General features: G+C 38.5%; 1 protein-coding gene and 1 long non-coding RNA gene across 3 annotated transcripts; one reads left to right on the forward strand and one right to left on the reverse strand.

Moving 5' to 3' along the window:
* Nucleotides 1–161: 161 nt before the first annotated feature.
* On the forward strand, nt 162–4,282 carry LOC109861520. Of its 2 annotated transcripts, none has more exons than XR_002250979.1 (3): nt 162–384; nt 454–655; nt 4,195–4,282. It is a non-coding gene; the product is annotated as an uncharacterized LOC109861520 (long non-coding RNA). The 2 variants fall into 2 exon arrangements; XR_002250978.1 differs by lacking the exon at nt 4,195–4,282 and adding an exon at nt 1,790–1,874.
* On the reverse strand, nt 695–13,184 carry LOC109861519. The gene is made up of 5 exons (XM_020441201.1): nt 12,921–13,184; nt 4,736–4,836; nt 4,252–4,446; nt 1,802–2,007; nt 695–1,177 (listed from the first exon to the last, which is right to left on the reverse strand). Exons 2-5 carry the CDS (start codon nt 4,824–4,826, stop codon nt 1,019–1,021), a joined length of 651 nt encoding a protein of 216 aa, XP_020296790.1. The 5' UTR covers nt 4,827–4,836; nt 12,921–13,184; the 3' UTR covers nt 695–1,018.
* Between the last annotated feature and the right edge of the window lie 1,812 nt (nt 13,185–14,996).

Below are 14,996 nucleotides of genomic sequence, written 5' to 3' on the forward strand. Positions count from 1 at the left end.
CAAAGATTTTGATTCGATTCTTTTATTCGATTCTTAGGATAAAGAATCGATTCTCAAGAAAATCGAATAGTAAAGAATCGATTAAAAGAATCGATTTTTTGGCCAAAATAATCGATTTTTTAAGTAATCGAATCAAAATCGAACATCCCTAGTGCGGACTTCGGGTCTTACTCCAGGACCCTCTTAAGTACTGGGACACGTTTAATCACTGGGACATTTACCTTACTATCGAGTACGCGACTTTGCAAACGCGTTCTACGACTTTTGTAGATTTGGCTTTAGCTTGTGGTTATAAAAAGTTCTATTCGGTGCGTCTAGATGTCGCACAAAGTCCATGGGGAGTTTCCATTACGGTAACGGCCATTTCTACGCTATCTTCTCATGGTTCGTATTACTGATTTTATCATATCTTTTCTGCGAATAAGTCAAAGTATCGATTTCACAACTTTTCAGAATATCAAAAATCTTCGATAAATTGTAGCAATAAAAAAATTGCGCCTCGCATCAAAAACTAAGTATTCGAAAGCAGCCGCTTCTCCGTTTTTTCTTTGTATCGTTTCTCTTGTGATTTGTGACAGCGAGATTTTGCAAAGGTTGCAAACTTGAGACAAGAGGGAGATATGAGGTAGATGAACTTGATAACACACACAAAGAGGTAAGATGTACATATAAATATATAGCATCAAGATACAAATGAGAAAATGCATTTATTATCATACGAAAGGAAGATATAAAAATTACAAGAGAATTTTACGTAAAAATAAACACTAAAATGGATTTAGAGAGGTACCACCTACATTTATTATAGGTATACGGCGAGCTATCAAGTGTTCCGCTTACGGTGAATTGCGCAGCACTACAATCGCGGCTCGTTAAAGAGAGAGCGTATCTCTCGGGGGAGTTAGTGTAATTATAAATAAACGCGAACGAGACGAGAGCGCGTGAAATATCGTCGCGTCCGCACTCGTCTTCAATGCACGACGATAGTCTGCTTGCCCGAGTCCGCCGCAGTCGCCTTTCACAAACGAATTCCTGGGTTTCGGGACGCGACGAAGTTTAGGAGCTCGTCGCTGTCCTCGCAAACGAAAGGTTTCACGTGGTGACACGCGACGTCGTGCCACTTGATGCCGTCGTTGTAGAAGTTGTTCAAAATTGACAGACAGGACTCGTCGTTACCCTGCGAACGAACGAGGTAAAAAAAATTTGTCTCTTATAAGAGTTTTCAGTTCTTAGATTATTTCTACGCGATATGTGTTGATGATAATTTGATTTTCTTTGCCTTACGCATTTACTATTACACGATCTCTCTATAAACGATTCTCCTGTACGTGATTTATAACGAAATTAAGAGAGCGAGACGCGCGCCAGCTGATAAAAATTGCTAATGCGAAAGGTCATGTATATAAGAAGATAAATCCGGAGGATGCCAAAGAACTTTCACTTTACCCCGCGAGAATATAAATCAGAGTTTCACGGGGTCGTTGCTGCACCAAAGGAAAGCGTGTTAGAACCGATTGCCCTGCTTAGCGATGTCTCAACGGAATATCTCTTTTGTTCGCGAATTGAATTCATTTAATTTAAGATGCGCGCAAAACAAACCAACAGTTTACACACTCGCTAAAATTATAATGTACACTACGTGCGGAATATAGTTTTTTTTTTTCTATAAACACACTTAGAGATCGTTTCCTAATTTCGATAAAATTGTAAATAAATTCTCAAGAAATTTTTTTTTATAGAGAGAGAGAGAGATTAAATGGATTTTTGTTTATATGTTATATTGTTAAAGAAAGTCGCATACCTGTGCAGCTTCACGGTTATCTGGTTGCGGTTGACCGTATCCACCTGTATTGCTCCAGTCTCCGGTATTACGCTGATTCGTCGATCCGATTTTGGCTCCAGATCCGGACCAGAACCATCCGTTGATATTCTGAGGTTGAAGATCCGGTCGGTCGCAGCCGTTGAAGTTGCACTTACGACCAGATGTCCAAATGTATCTCACATTTCCTGACGAATAATAATATCTCGATGCAAATTTTCCAGAGAAACCGAAAGTCTTTCAATTAAAATTAAACTTGTCGACGAACAAGGAAGTTTCGACAATTTTTTGATAGATATTTGTATAAAATCAAACAAAATTTAGAGAATCTACAGAACTTTATTGCGCCCGTAGTTTTACTCGCGAATCAATTAAGATAAACCGCAACAATACGAATGTGCGATGAACTAATAGAAGAGACAGTGAACCCGCGTTCGTGTGCACGGCGCATTTGTCTGTGTAAAGAAAACAAACTTCTGTTTCAAGCCAGAAACTATGTTTAAAACGATATTTCCTTGTAGTGTATCTCAAGTCTGTGGTTTCCCGCAGCACGAGGAGAATCAGTTTTTCGAGTCTCGAGATTCGTCGAGTACCTAAATTAAGTTTATTGCGCGGCACCATGTCTGTATTTATCATCAATTACAGGTAGATTGATAATTCGGATATATCCAGCTTACTGAAAATTATTGATTTCCTGCTGTTCACTTCCTAAATGAACTTTGCAGTATTATATAATTCAGGCGAAGAAATCAAAACCTTTTGGTTGAGTGCAGTGCAACTTAAAGATCCTTTCTCTATAAACCAGCGCACTAAGAATAATAATGCGTATAAATACTCGATCTAGCGATAACGAGGCGTCTTATGGCTCACGGGAGGGATTGGAAGACAAATCGCTGAATCGCAAGTATCTACATAAAGTTCCTTTCACATCGACTATTTTTTTTTGTTTGTTTTTTTTTTTTTGTTTTTTTTGTTTGTTTGTTTTTTTTATGTTTCTGCACGAGGCATCAACAGTCAAGTGAAAGTGACCCGCTTCGTCGAGCATAGGGGAACATCTCCGCGGATCTCTAAGTTGCAACTTGGATTCCTTGCAACGCGGCGGGATCAAGCGCGCGGGTCGTGAACAACAAGTGACGAAGAGAAATGACGAGCTGTCGCCACGCGAATTGCGCCACCAAATCCTAAGCCTAATCGGTCGCGCGAGAAACCCTCTTCGCGAAACCTAATCGCAATATTGTGCAATCGAACTTGCAAATTGTCCGACCAGAGATTTGCTTTTACTTCTCACGCGCTTCAGAGAGTTGTCTACTTTGTTGTGGATATTCGCAAGATTGTATTACGAAAATTGCACTCAAAACTTTAATGAGATTCCGCGCGTTGCTCGCGCGCGTCTCTCCTTTCGAACTTCTTAAATCCTCTCAATCCGGTAGATTACAATTAACGAGTTTCATTACCGTGGAACCTAAAATTCATCGTTTGAACACGGTTCTCTTCAAGAGGTTGCAGAATACGGAAGACATCGATTATTACTAGATTGAGCTGAGTAATTGAGAGAGAGAGAGAGAGAGAGAGAGAGAAAGGGAGAGAGAGAGAGATTGTTTCTTGTTTTTCTACCATTTATTACAAGAACTTTGTCGGCAAATTATATACAAGGATGTGCTGTATGTAATTTAAATAATTCCCGAGTTTAACTATGCGCGAATTTACAAACTCTCTCTTTCTCTTTGCGATCAACCTTACCATGAATTGAATCGATAATTTTCCATTAGTGTTTCCCGCGAAAAAAAATGTAAAATATATTCAGAAATGATATGTTCGGCGTGTTATGTCTTCACTAACATCTTGCCTTCACGCATAGAAACCGCGACGTGAACGAAAACATTTGAAATAAAATCATTTGGTACGACATTGACACATTTGTTACGAAATCTTTGATCGGAATGTGAATGCGATCAATAATTAATATTGTTATTTCTTAATCTTTACGACTTATCAGTTGTGTTTATTCGATATCACGAATCTCTCTTTCTCGCGGGTGTAAAAAAGTGTCGGCGTGCGTAACAATCGAGAGAGCAATAATATATGCAAAACTGAGAATAATTGCACACGAGCGATTGAAAGGATAGTTAAGTTGCGAGTGAGATACGTATAATTAAATTAGCGTCATTGAAACTTAATTGGTTACTATTAATAAATATGACATCTTTGAGAGAGATATAAACAACGAACACTCTTAGATCTGTTACACGTCAGTTTTCCAAATCGTCGAAATCTGCAATGTACAGATTGATGGTTCACGAATCTTTTTTTTTTTTTTTTTTTTAAAAGCGAAGATTATTCGCAACGCGTTCGTTACACAATATGATTTTCATAAGGAATCAGTCTGACGGATGGATCTCGAGAGAGGCTGTCGTTGCGATATATTAGCTCACCTCTCGCCAATCTTGCTTTGATGAATTCGTTCTCCTGAGGAGTCTCCAGAGACACGGCGTCCATGCAGTGACGACGGCAGATGTTGCGAGCGTCCAACCAGTCCACCTCAAGGCTTCTAGTCGGCGGATGTTCCCAGCTGAAGAAATACGAGTGACCGACTCCTCTGGCATCTCTGTACGTCGCGTGACGAACGCCTGAACGAATGAACACACGTTAATGCGTCCATAATAATATCATCAATCGCCATTATAATTTTATATTATTTCACTTTCGACTGACTTCTGATTACGTTTTTATTATCGCTCGAGTCATGAAAATGTTTTATTACATCTCAGGAAGACAGATCATTTTACAGCTATTATTAAAGCGCGCGCATATGAATGTAATAAATATTCATTTTCTCTCAAAGGCAAACAACAGTTTTTTATACGTCAAACAATTTGCAGCGAGATGCGATTGCGAAATGTCGCTGGAAGCACTTACGGCTCGAACAGCTTCGCGGATCGGGCAAGGCTAGACGACGCTGGGCACTCACGGCGACAACGCCGAGGAGGAACAAGTAGATGGCCCTCATGTTTCCGGATCTTAAACAGAAGAAGAAAACGAATATTTAAATTTCCAGCGAGAAAAAAAGTGCCACCAAGCAAATAAGTACAGACTGGTATTGTAGAATTTATATCCAGATAGCCAACTGAGTGCAAGTTGTTGGCAACTTGCCACAAATATTACTCATATGTTTTCAGCAATGTAACAAAAGGGTGTATCCTCTTTTCAGTATGTTCTTGCCAACAACAGTTTTCAAAATATAATAACAGCAAGTTCTCAACAACTCATCGGCAATAAACTTATATTAATTTTTCTCAACTTATGAATAAAAATTATTGCTCGTATATTGCTCACATATTGCTGACTCACATGTCCTAAACATTGGCTACAACAATTGATTGATAAGAAAACTCAGCATATTGATACTGAATTGACAAAAACATTTTCGTTGCGTTAAATAAAAACAACACAACAGCAATTGGCGAGCAACTTAATCCATACAATGATTTGCTTTATATTGAGTTTTCACATTTGGCTATCTGTGGGGTACATAGGTAAACAAGCTCATACTTCTCCCCTGAAACGAGAACGCTGAACATTTACCAACGACGTTGAAACTGTTCGGTTTGAGGTTACGAGGTTACAAGAGTTTTGTTACACCCGCATGTGCTAAATTCGTGGGTCTCTGACGAGAATAAAAGTGTTTTATATTTAAATTTTCACGAAATGTTTCACGAACATTCGAACGATCGGTTACATCGTCATAATTATTGTCATTTCCCATGTTTCTGATTCGATTTGAAGCGAATAATCGAATTGTGATCCTTCCAAATTGATTTTGCGCTACACGCGTAAACGTCGTCGGCGTGATAGGGTTTGCTAATGACTATCGTTCGTCGATGGGACGAACGCCAAGCGAACCACTTTCTAAAAAGATCACAAACGCTATGAAGCGAAGCGAAATAGATTTTATAGAGCGACCGAGTAAAAACGACTCTCTTTGCGAGAGATCTTTCGTATCATCCGTCCGACTATTGAAGCCTTTTTGATTCGTTGAAGGAAAGCGACATTTCGCACAATTGCGGAAGCAATCGAAGAAAACCGATCTACGTTTTTCTCGGAATCTCTGTTAAATTTGATTGCAACCCAAATCTGCTGATAAAAAAAAAACACACTTTCAACAAATGCCTCGAAGCTTTCACATCAAATGCGTTTAAATCGAATTATTTAGAGGATAACGTAATTAACTGCGTTTTAAAAGTTACGATCGTATTTTTCAGATATTGGACTGAGAAATTACGACGATACAGAGAATATTTTGGAGCGATATATTTATATAGTAGCTGTGCTACTTGTCCAAACGTTATACTTGAGTCATCGCAGAGATACGCGTGAGAGATTATATGCGACTTGACGCGAAGGTGAATGGTGTTCTTATACGCATTATAATAATCATTAATATTTATGTGACACTGACTGCAAACTGACCCGAGCATGAGAACATCTCGCTTTTCAGACGTGAGAAGTGAAAAAAGCCTTGAACCAATGTCTTCTTCAAAACGATGCCACCGAATTGTCTCAGATTTGATGTTGAGATAAAGTGAAGTAAAATTGTATGGAGCGTTATCTCGCCTTTCATCTTATTTATCTTTCACGGTAGAATGACTATCCGATAATTCTCCGTAAGTATCTCGTTTTTCTTCTTGGCGCGTAGTCGCCAATTAGAAGCGTAGGAGTGAGACGGTAATAACGTGGTGGCAACACGCGTGTGTTAAAAATGTGTATCGCGTGAAATGAAGTGTCCAGATTGAAAGTTAATAGCCCGACTTGTTAAAATAGAGGTTGATGGGTTATGAGAACGGTAGACGATATTTAGCGGGACATATAAAACGCGTAGTGGATGAGATCGGAGAAAGAAAGTCGGCTCGATCGAATTTCTACCATCTTTTATATATATGTATATATACATATATATATATATATATATGCGCCGTCGCTATCTGATCTAAAACTACCGAGGAACATTCGCGAAATAACGCACGCGACGACGCCGCGGATTCGGTTGTTGATATCGAGCCTGGTTGTGCAAAATTCCATTGTTGCGAAACACAAACACTTTTCCATGCACCAAGCGCGAACGGATCTCATTAGTGTGCACCTTCGCAAAGTGTATACGCAATTTTTCCTCTTTTTGAAACTTTATCTCCTCTCCTAGATGCGGAGAAGAGATTCCTTTAATAAAAACTGCAAACGTAGAGACAAACAATCGGCACGCAAAAAGATACGTGGAAAGAGACGCGAGCGGAGGTTCACTTTTTCACGAACCCGTTCGTGAACCGCAACATGTACGCGTCGCGCATACATGGTCAGCGTTTAAGTAATCTGGAGGTGTAGTGGCACGGCTGGAAAAGAAAAATCAGAGTTCAATGACACCGTGACCAGCAAGTCAGTATCTGCATTCTTTGCAGTTCACGTCGGTCGATGTCTCGTGTGCGAAGAAAATCCCATCGCTCGGTTTTTCACGGCGGGGAGAAAATTTGTAATGTAAAATCGAAAAGTATTTTTTTCATCAAAACATTTTTAACTAAATTTTCTTCTGGCTGATGGTTTTGTTGTTTTGAGCGAACAATTAGCGCGCGAATACAGTTTCTGAGATTTTTCTCACACTGCTTTATCATGTCTCTCATCATATGCGGAAACTGCTAATGTATTGCTGTTACATTGATGCAACGGCAGTTAATTAACGTAATTCTAAGGTAGGAGCGCTAATTTGTTGCGGCGCGCACCGTTATATTGCTTTTTCGCGCAAATCGTGCAACACGATGTTTCGTGGTTTTAAGGGTAAAACCTATAGGATGTGTTACATAAAGGCAATTAAATCGTCATCGTCTTTTTATGGGTAATTATAACGTTGACATAGGGAGCAGGGCTAAACCACTGAAAGTTGCTCAATATTGTTTTATTACGTCATTCTTTTGGAAAGATGTTGCTTTGTGCAACTAATTACGTCTTCCCCTGGATAATCGTTCACTTTTTTATTATCCAAACATGGGAAAGACAACTCACTTGGGTGGTGGAATAATGACGAAAAGCGATTGCGTTTTTTGCGATTATTTCATGGATCTGTTGCCGTGTGTTCGCGTGCTAGCATTCGAATCACCTTCGAGATAAAAAGAATTCTTTGCACACATGTCGGAATAATGTAATACAGAAAAAACAAAAACAACAACAAAACACAATATTAGTTATTTATTGATCTGATTGTATTCCGTGAAACTGAAAGTCTCGCTGTGAAGGTTTAAAAATAAATGATAAATTTCCAGAGATAAAACGACGTTTTAGCAACAGCCTAGAGATCACGACTTAATGTAAATTTTTATTACTCTCACGTATGCTGATGAAATATATTCAGGTGTTAAAATAACTTATACTGAGATAATCGAAGAATATAAAACGCGAGACGCGATTTTCTTATGACTCGTCGAAATCAGATCCGGGAGAATTCCGGAATTCCAAAGTTGGGTATCGCTTGCTCTTCGCACGATACTAAATCTGGATGAAAATTTATTCAATATGATGTAACACAATTGCTTGGGTACCTATGAATAATGTAGCACGAGATTGAGCGTCGGGACGACATAAAATTTACGCGTTACGAAATTCCACATTAAAATCAATACATTAAATCTGCACGCAAGTGCATTATTTTGCGTACAAGTGCGAGAAATTAATATTTATCGTGGAAAAAAAAAAACATTTGAGAAAGTTAAATACAAAAAAGAGCGCGCTATAATATCGGAAAAAAGTAAAACTCTCGGGTTTTTTTGTTTCTCGACCGATCGATACGGCGCGTTAGTTTCGAGAGAAAAGTGTTGTTCCAGAATCGGCTCGTTAGTCTGATTCGTTAGAGGAAGACGTGATACATCGCCTGAGGGATTCTTGTGCGCGAAGAGGCACGAGAGAATCGAGTTTGACGACCGTTGTCTCTCAGACTCTTTTTAAGTGTAATTTATAGGATGTCATGCGTGCGACGCGCTCAGTCGTGTGACACGTATGACAAATTAGAGAAACGTATTTTCTGCACGCTATTTTCTTTTTTTTTTTTTTTTTTTCGAAACGAATGTAGAGACTCAACAATGCTGAGATTTGCGGTTTGCGGGTTTAAACTGATGACACGTTGCGTTTGCAGGTGACACGGAGAAGATTAATAATAACAACATTCGCACGGCTGTACGCTCGTTGCATCGCACGAAGAAGTCTCTTGTGCGAAGATATCGATAGACTCCTTAGCGAGTCACATACCCTGTAATTTAACAAATTTGCAGCAATCGCGCATTACAGTGATTATCTTCTTCTTTACATGTACGTTGAAAATGATGGTAGCGCTATTTTAACGAGCCACGACGTAACAATTTGTCTGTTACTTGCGCCGAACTAATCTCAATGATCATTCAATTACAGATAAATGAAAAAAAAAAAGAGAGAATCAAAACCTCGTCGACCGAGTGGCACCTGTTCGTCGACCTGGAGTTTTCCAGGTATTTGTGAGACGCGGTCGCGCCATTCAGGCATTCGCGTGAACAGGAACAAGAATAAAGTATGAGAATGAGAACCGTAGGTGTATAGAATAACGACGTCACTAGAGAATGAATGTGTGTGCGTGTGTGGGTACTTCACGCACGCACGCGCGCGCGCGCGTGTGGACCACATCGTAACCGTTAGCTGGCCGTCTTTACGTCCAGCCGGCTCTCTTTTACGTGTCTCATACAGTCCGTCCGAGATGGACTTTTGTTAACGGCAGTGCTGTGCCGTCGTCGATGTCTGTTCCGAGGAATCCGACACGACACAAACAAGGCGAGGCAAGTCTCGTCGCGTCTATATATTTTTTTAATTTAAAAATAGATTAAAAAATAAATAGAAAGATAATAAAATAAAAAAATAAAATAATAAAAATAAAATAAAAATAAATAATATATAAAAATAAAATAATAAAATAAATAAAATAAATAATAAAGTAAAAGTAGAAAAATCTATTTTTAGATTAAAAAAACGTAGACGCGACGAGTGTCTCATTCGAGATTTCGTGTCACTTGATTAATGATTTTCGATTTACTCGAGTTATATTTGGAGACTTACTTGTTTGCGCACTTTAATATGGAAACGCTCTCTCTCTCTCTCTTTCTCTGTCGCGAGTGATATCGGAAGAAGATCTAAAAGCCGAGATAGCAATCTTCGTCTCTTAATTATGCCGAAACAAAGTAATCTTCACTTTGTTTGTCCCGATGTTAAAGCTCGCTTCCACTCAAGTTGCGCAAAGTTGTTGCTGTTAAAATATTTGTATTTAACATGACTTCTTTTTATTGTTGTCCATAATATGTTGACGACATTTATGTGACTAACGTTCCGTCTCGATAACATCAACAAATTGTGCGCGCGCTCGAGAAAGCGATAATTTTCACTCGCGTGAATTTAACCACCTACGAGAATCATATCTCAATCTCGTTTCTCTTGCTTTGTTTTGCACAATGCGCGACCGAGGGAGATCCTTCGAGAGAGGATCCCGTGTGTGTCAACGTTGACTCGTTACCCACATGAGGTGTCGAAATCGGGTGATAGCGAGCGGACGACGACGACGACGACAACGACGGTGCACAATCGCGTGCACTTTCCACTCTCGTCTCTCTCTCTCTCTCTCTCACTCGCGAAAACGCAATTATCTGAAAAGCATTTATTTCGCAAGAAATCGGCGACGATACAACTTTACGACGTTGTATTAAAGAGTCGGCAAAATTTTCTTGCAAACTTTACGAGAAGAAAAACACCGGAGAAGAGCGCCGCGAGTGAAAGGATTTATATTTCGAAGGTGATGCGGATCATTAGGAAAGTATCTTAAAAGAAGAATTTGCCTTTTGCACATTTAACGTTCTGGGGGCACCCGTGCGTACAGTAATCGAGATAAAAAAAAAAAACACAGAGTGCAGGGCGCACCTGCCTGATCCTCTTATGTAATCGCATTTTACTTGAGTGTGTCGTTACTGCGAAAAAAAAAAAAAGGATAAAATGTCAAGAAACTATCCTAATACCAAATGAAGTATATATATTTCGCAAAGACTCGTTAAGAGCCTTAAATCTCCCGGTGAGAGGCGGCAGTACATCTTTTTCTTTTCACAGCTGACCTAAGCACCGTAAATGACCGGAGGTGAACCATTCGCGGGAATAGATTTCACATGGTCATGGCGCGTAGCGCAACACACTTTTATTAATCCTATTAAAAAGAATTTCTACGTATTTTAAGCTATTAGAAGTTGTTTGGCAAGATCGGCACATCTCGACAAATCAATTTGAAGCTCCGGAAAGTGATGAAAATAATACGGTGTAATTGGTGGCGTGGTTACGACATGTAAAAATATAGAGAGAAATCGTTAACTTTACCGCGCGCGGTTTGCTCGTTAATATGGTTTTACTACGTATGAGTGAATTTTATTTTCATTTTTCACCGTGTTCATATTTTATAAAAGTGGAATAATCTTTCTTATTTCTCTGCAAAGAGATAAAAGAGATGCCAATTTTTTAAGTAAAACTTTATCTTGCTGCAAGTATTTTTCTACCAAGCTTGTTTATTCTATTTAAACATCTTTTTGTCAGGAAGTTGCTGATGTTTGAAAAAGAGTGTGTGTGTGTGTGTGTGTGTGCGTGTGTGTTCTGTCACACACTAGTAAAAGGGTGATAAGTATCGTTCTACTTGAGTGACTCCTTGACATTCGAAATTAGCGAGGAAGCGTGCGGAACAGAACGAAAGTAGTCGAAAGAGGACACGCGAGTGCAGATGAGAAGCTGCCTGGCAGCTTCAGAGGTGCTTTCGAAACGCGGTCATCTCGAGATGATAAAAAAGAAAAAAAAAGATTGTTCGGGGTCAATAATGCGTAATTCATCTGTTACGAATTACTCGAGTTAAGCAATTAACTTGCGTAATTCTAGCGAGTTGTTCTTGTAACAAGATTTTATTGCAAAAAAGAAACAATCTCACACACACACACACACACACAGAATAAGTCCAGAGTAAATTCAGATCTTGATTTTGTGTTGAGAAATAATGTTTTAAATTTTTAATTAATAAATACAAGATATCGATAATTTAGAAGTAATTAAAAGTTAAAAAGAAAACAAAACAAAACTTTGTGGCAAGCCAAAAGAGAGATAAACAATTAATAATTATTTTTCAAACAAGTTCTCTAGTTGAATAATTATCAACAAAAAACAACATCCTTACGTAAAAATCTTTCTCACATTACGAAGTCAACGTTTTAGATTAAGGACTAACTGGGACAGTTTCTAGTTTATGCGTTTTACGTAAATATTGTTGTAATTACGTACTTTCTTCTGCAAAAGTCTCTTTCATCCGTCTCTATGAAAATAATAATATCGTCCACTTCTCTTTCTGCCTTATTATTAACATAATTACAAGACACACGAGAGATGTTTCCACTACGTAAAAATTAACGTAAGAGCAATGTGGAGTATTCAACTGTAACGTATAGAGTATTCATTAGCAGATTTACCTTCTGAGAAAATATAACTGTAATTTGCAATCTGTAGTGTGACTACAGAAATTCTTTTTTTTTTTTCCGGATGGAAATAAAACAATTTGTTATTAAAATTAGCGTCACATTTTTTGAAACAATCATACAGGCATTAAACGTGTTTTACACACAAATTAGAGATAACATCAAGCGGAATAAGAATGACTTGAACGGCCATGCTACATACAACAAAAGCTCATAAATCGTGACGCAATTTTTATTTCCCCTAATGTATTCTCGTAGCGTTTTTGTTTCCAAATTAGAACGCCTTCTAACAAAGACAGGAACTCCCAGACTCGCGCAAACGATTGTGTCATCGTCTAGTGTTAATTTTGTAATTTATATATATATAAAAAAAAAATAAAAAAAAAACAAACTTTTCATATTTTTATTTTGATACGAGTGAAGTATCAACATTTAAAGCTGGCACATGCTGATACATGCTTGACGTAGCACAGAAATATAATAACTTACACAACTAAACTATCGTGAGTGGTAACTCGCTCACAATTATCGGAAAATAAAAAAAATCTCGTACTTACTTAAAAAAAGTTGCGGTCCTCAAAAATGTGTGTAATTGGTCCACGATCCCTTTTTTTTTTTTTTTTTTTACTGCCGCCTCTTCTCTTCAGAGCTCAGATTTACCTAAAGTAAGCGAGCTACGAGAAGAGACTTGGTGTGCCCCGGATGGATCGTTCGACAACAAGAAGAAGAATCAAAAGTCGAGAGTCTATCCGAAGAATCAGGAATACGAGGAAGGAATGAACTGGCAGATATTCGCGAAGAGCCGGTATATAGTCGGCCCACATTCCCTGGTGGCACAAGTAACCTAAATTTCTCCCACCAGAACGAAGCATCATCCTCATCAGGGTCTTCCACAAGGTGGGATCACCCCACCTGTCCCGCACCCGTCGTCACGAACCGTATACACCGACTCGCACAGCGCGTTATCCTTACCTTCGTTCTCTTCTCGTTGCCCCCACCAGGTCGAGCGAGATCGACGACGGTCATCGTCGTTTCGAAAACTCTTCTTGTCCTGGCAATCTTCGACAATGTTCGAGATTGCCGTATCCCGCTGTGAGAAAACAAAAAGTTTCGTTGAATGAGTGACGGTCGCCCTGGTTCAAGTAAATGTCAAATTATTTGGGCGTGTTGGCGCAATTCTTATTGCCGATGCAATTCAAATATTCGTTGCACTTATTACGTAAATTTGTCGATCGAACTCGATTCGACTTTAAATAAATTCGATTTCATTTCAGAATATATGTTTCGCGAGATTTTTGTTCAAATAATTAGCACGTCTATATTGCGGATATTGAAATAATATATATATATATACGGCAGTATGCGTCAAGCTAATTCACAGATTTAAAAATAAATAATCGACGTGTATGTATATATTATTATCTTGCTGACGAATTCGAAAGGCCTTTTGCTTCGTGACACCAAAACTAGTTGTGGCTAGTGTTATAAAGCGGCATGGCGACTATGCAAGCATTCAGCTAGTGACAGTTGCTGGAGGACTTCACTCGAAGATACGATAATCTTACTTTGTCGCTTTAATATACAGAAAAAAATGCATGTCATTCCTATGTGTTTAATTGCACAAGTAACAAAGATCTCTTGAAAGAAATTGACACAACACACATGTATAATTAATCAAATACAACATATATAATTATAATTGATGGTTTTCAAGAACCGCTTGGTTGCTTCAGGTACCTGCGATTACGTTCCGTTTAATTCCAGTTGTGCAACAGTTTGATACATCGAGTCTCAGTGTAACAGAGAGAGATTTTAATTAAAATATCTGTACGTACCGCACGATATCCCAGGACTATCTCACGTTTATTGCAGTATTCAGAGAATAATGTGGATACTTCCTGACTATCTGTGCTGTTGGGATAATAAATATTCTTTTTTTTTTTTTTTTCAAAAAAAATAATTATTTACCAGTATGAATATTTGATTCCAGTAATTGTAGTTGAACAGTATATTTGCATATACACATGCGTAAACATAGATTTTCATAAACGAGTAAATATAGTCACCTGTCACAATTTCAGTAGTTTATAGAAATTTCTATTTTTCTCCGATTGTGTGTTTGTACTTTCAAGAGCATTTTTTATTTTTTTTTTCAATTTCTCGTTTCAACAAACCAGATATTTCCGGAGATGTGAGACTTTCATTGTGGCGCCCCGTTACAACCGCGGTCCGAACTTCGACGAGGAATTCGACTATTGGTATTACAGAAATCTACAGATTTTTCACAGCAAATTATATATATATGTATATATAGAACACGTTAATGAAACATATATTCATCAATCTCTAATTCCATATCCAATTCTTTCCCGTTACTACGACACGGGATCTGCTATTGCGCGTGAAAAGAAAAAAAATTCGAGACGATTTCTTCGAGACAAAAGCATTCGAGATAGCGGAAGTACGCTGTCTCGAATGCTTTTGTCTGGAAAAATCCATAAAACTCCAATTTCGCAACGCAAAATCGCGGTATATTCCCGCCGCTGCTCCATATTTTCTAGACTTCCCCCCCCCCCTCGCCTCAACTTGCTCGATGTCAGCGTGACAATTACGATCTTGCTTGCGTTAACACA

Source organism: Pseudomyrmex gracilis, unplaced genomic scaffold (genome assembly GCF_002006095.1).
Source record: "Pseudomyrmex gracilis isolate BER0280 unplaced genomic scaffold, ASM200609v1 scaffold_812, whole genome shotgun sequence".
Taxonomy (NCBI): Eukaryota; Metazoa; Arthropoda; class Insecta; order Hymenoptera; family Formicidae; genus Pseudomyrmex; species Pseudomyrmex gracilis.

Bases quoted from the DNA above. Each gene is read 5' to 3' on its own strand.
- LOC109861519 (XM_020441201.1), bottom strand. From the start codon at position 4,826: ATGAGGGCCATCTACTTGTTCCTCCTCGGCGTTGTCGCCGTGAGTGCC. The intron at 4,447-4,735 runs GTAAGTGCTTCC...TCATTCGTTCAG, and splicing joins TCCGCGAAGCTGTTCGAGCC to GCGTTCGTCACGCGACGTAC. The intron at 1,178-1,801 runs GTATGCGACTTT...GTTCGTTCGCAG, and splicing joins ATAACCGTGAAGCTGCACAG to GGTAACGACGAGTCCTGTCT.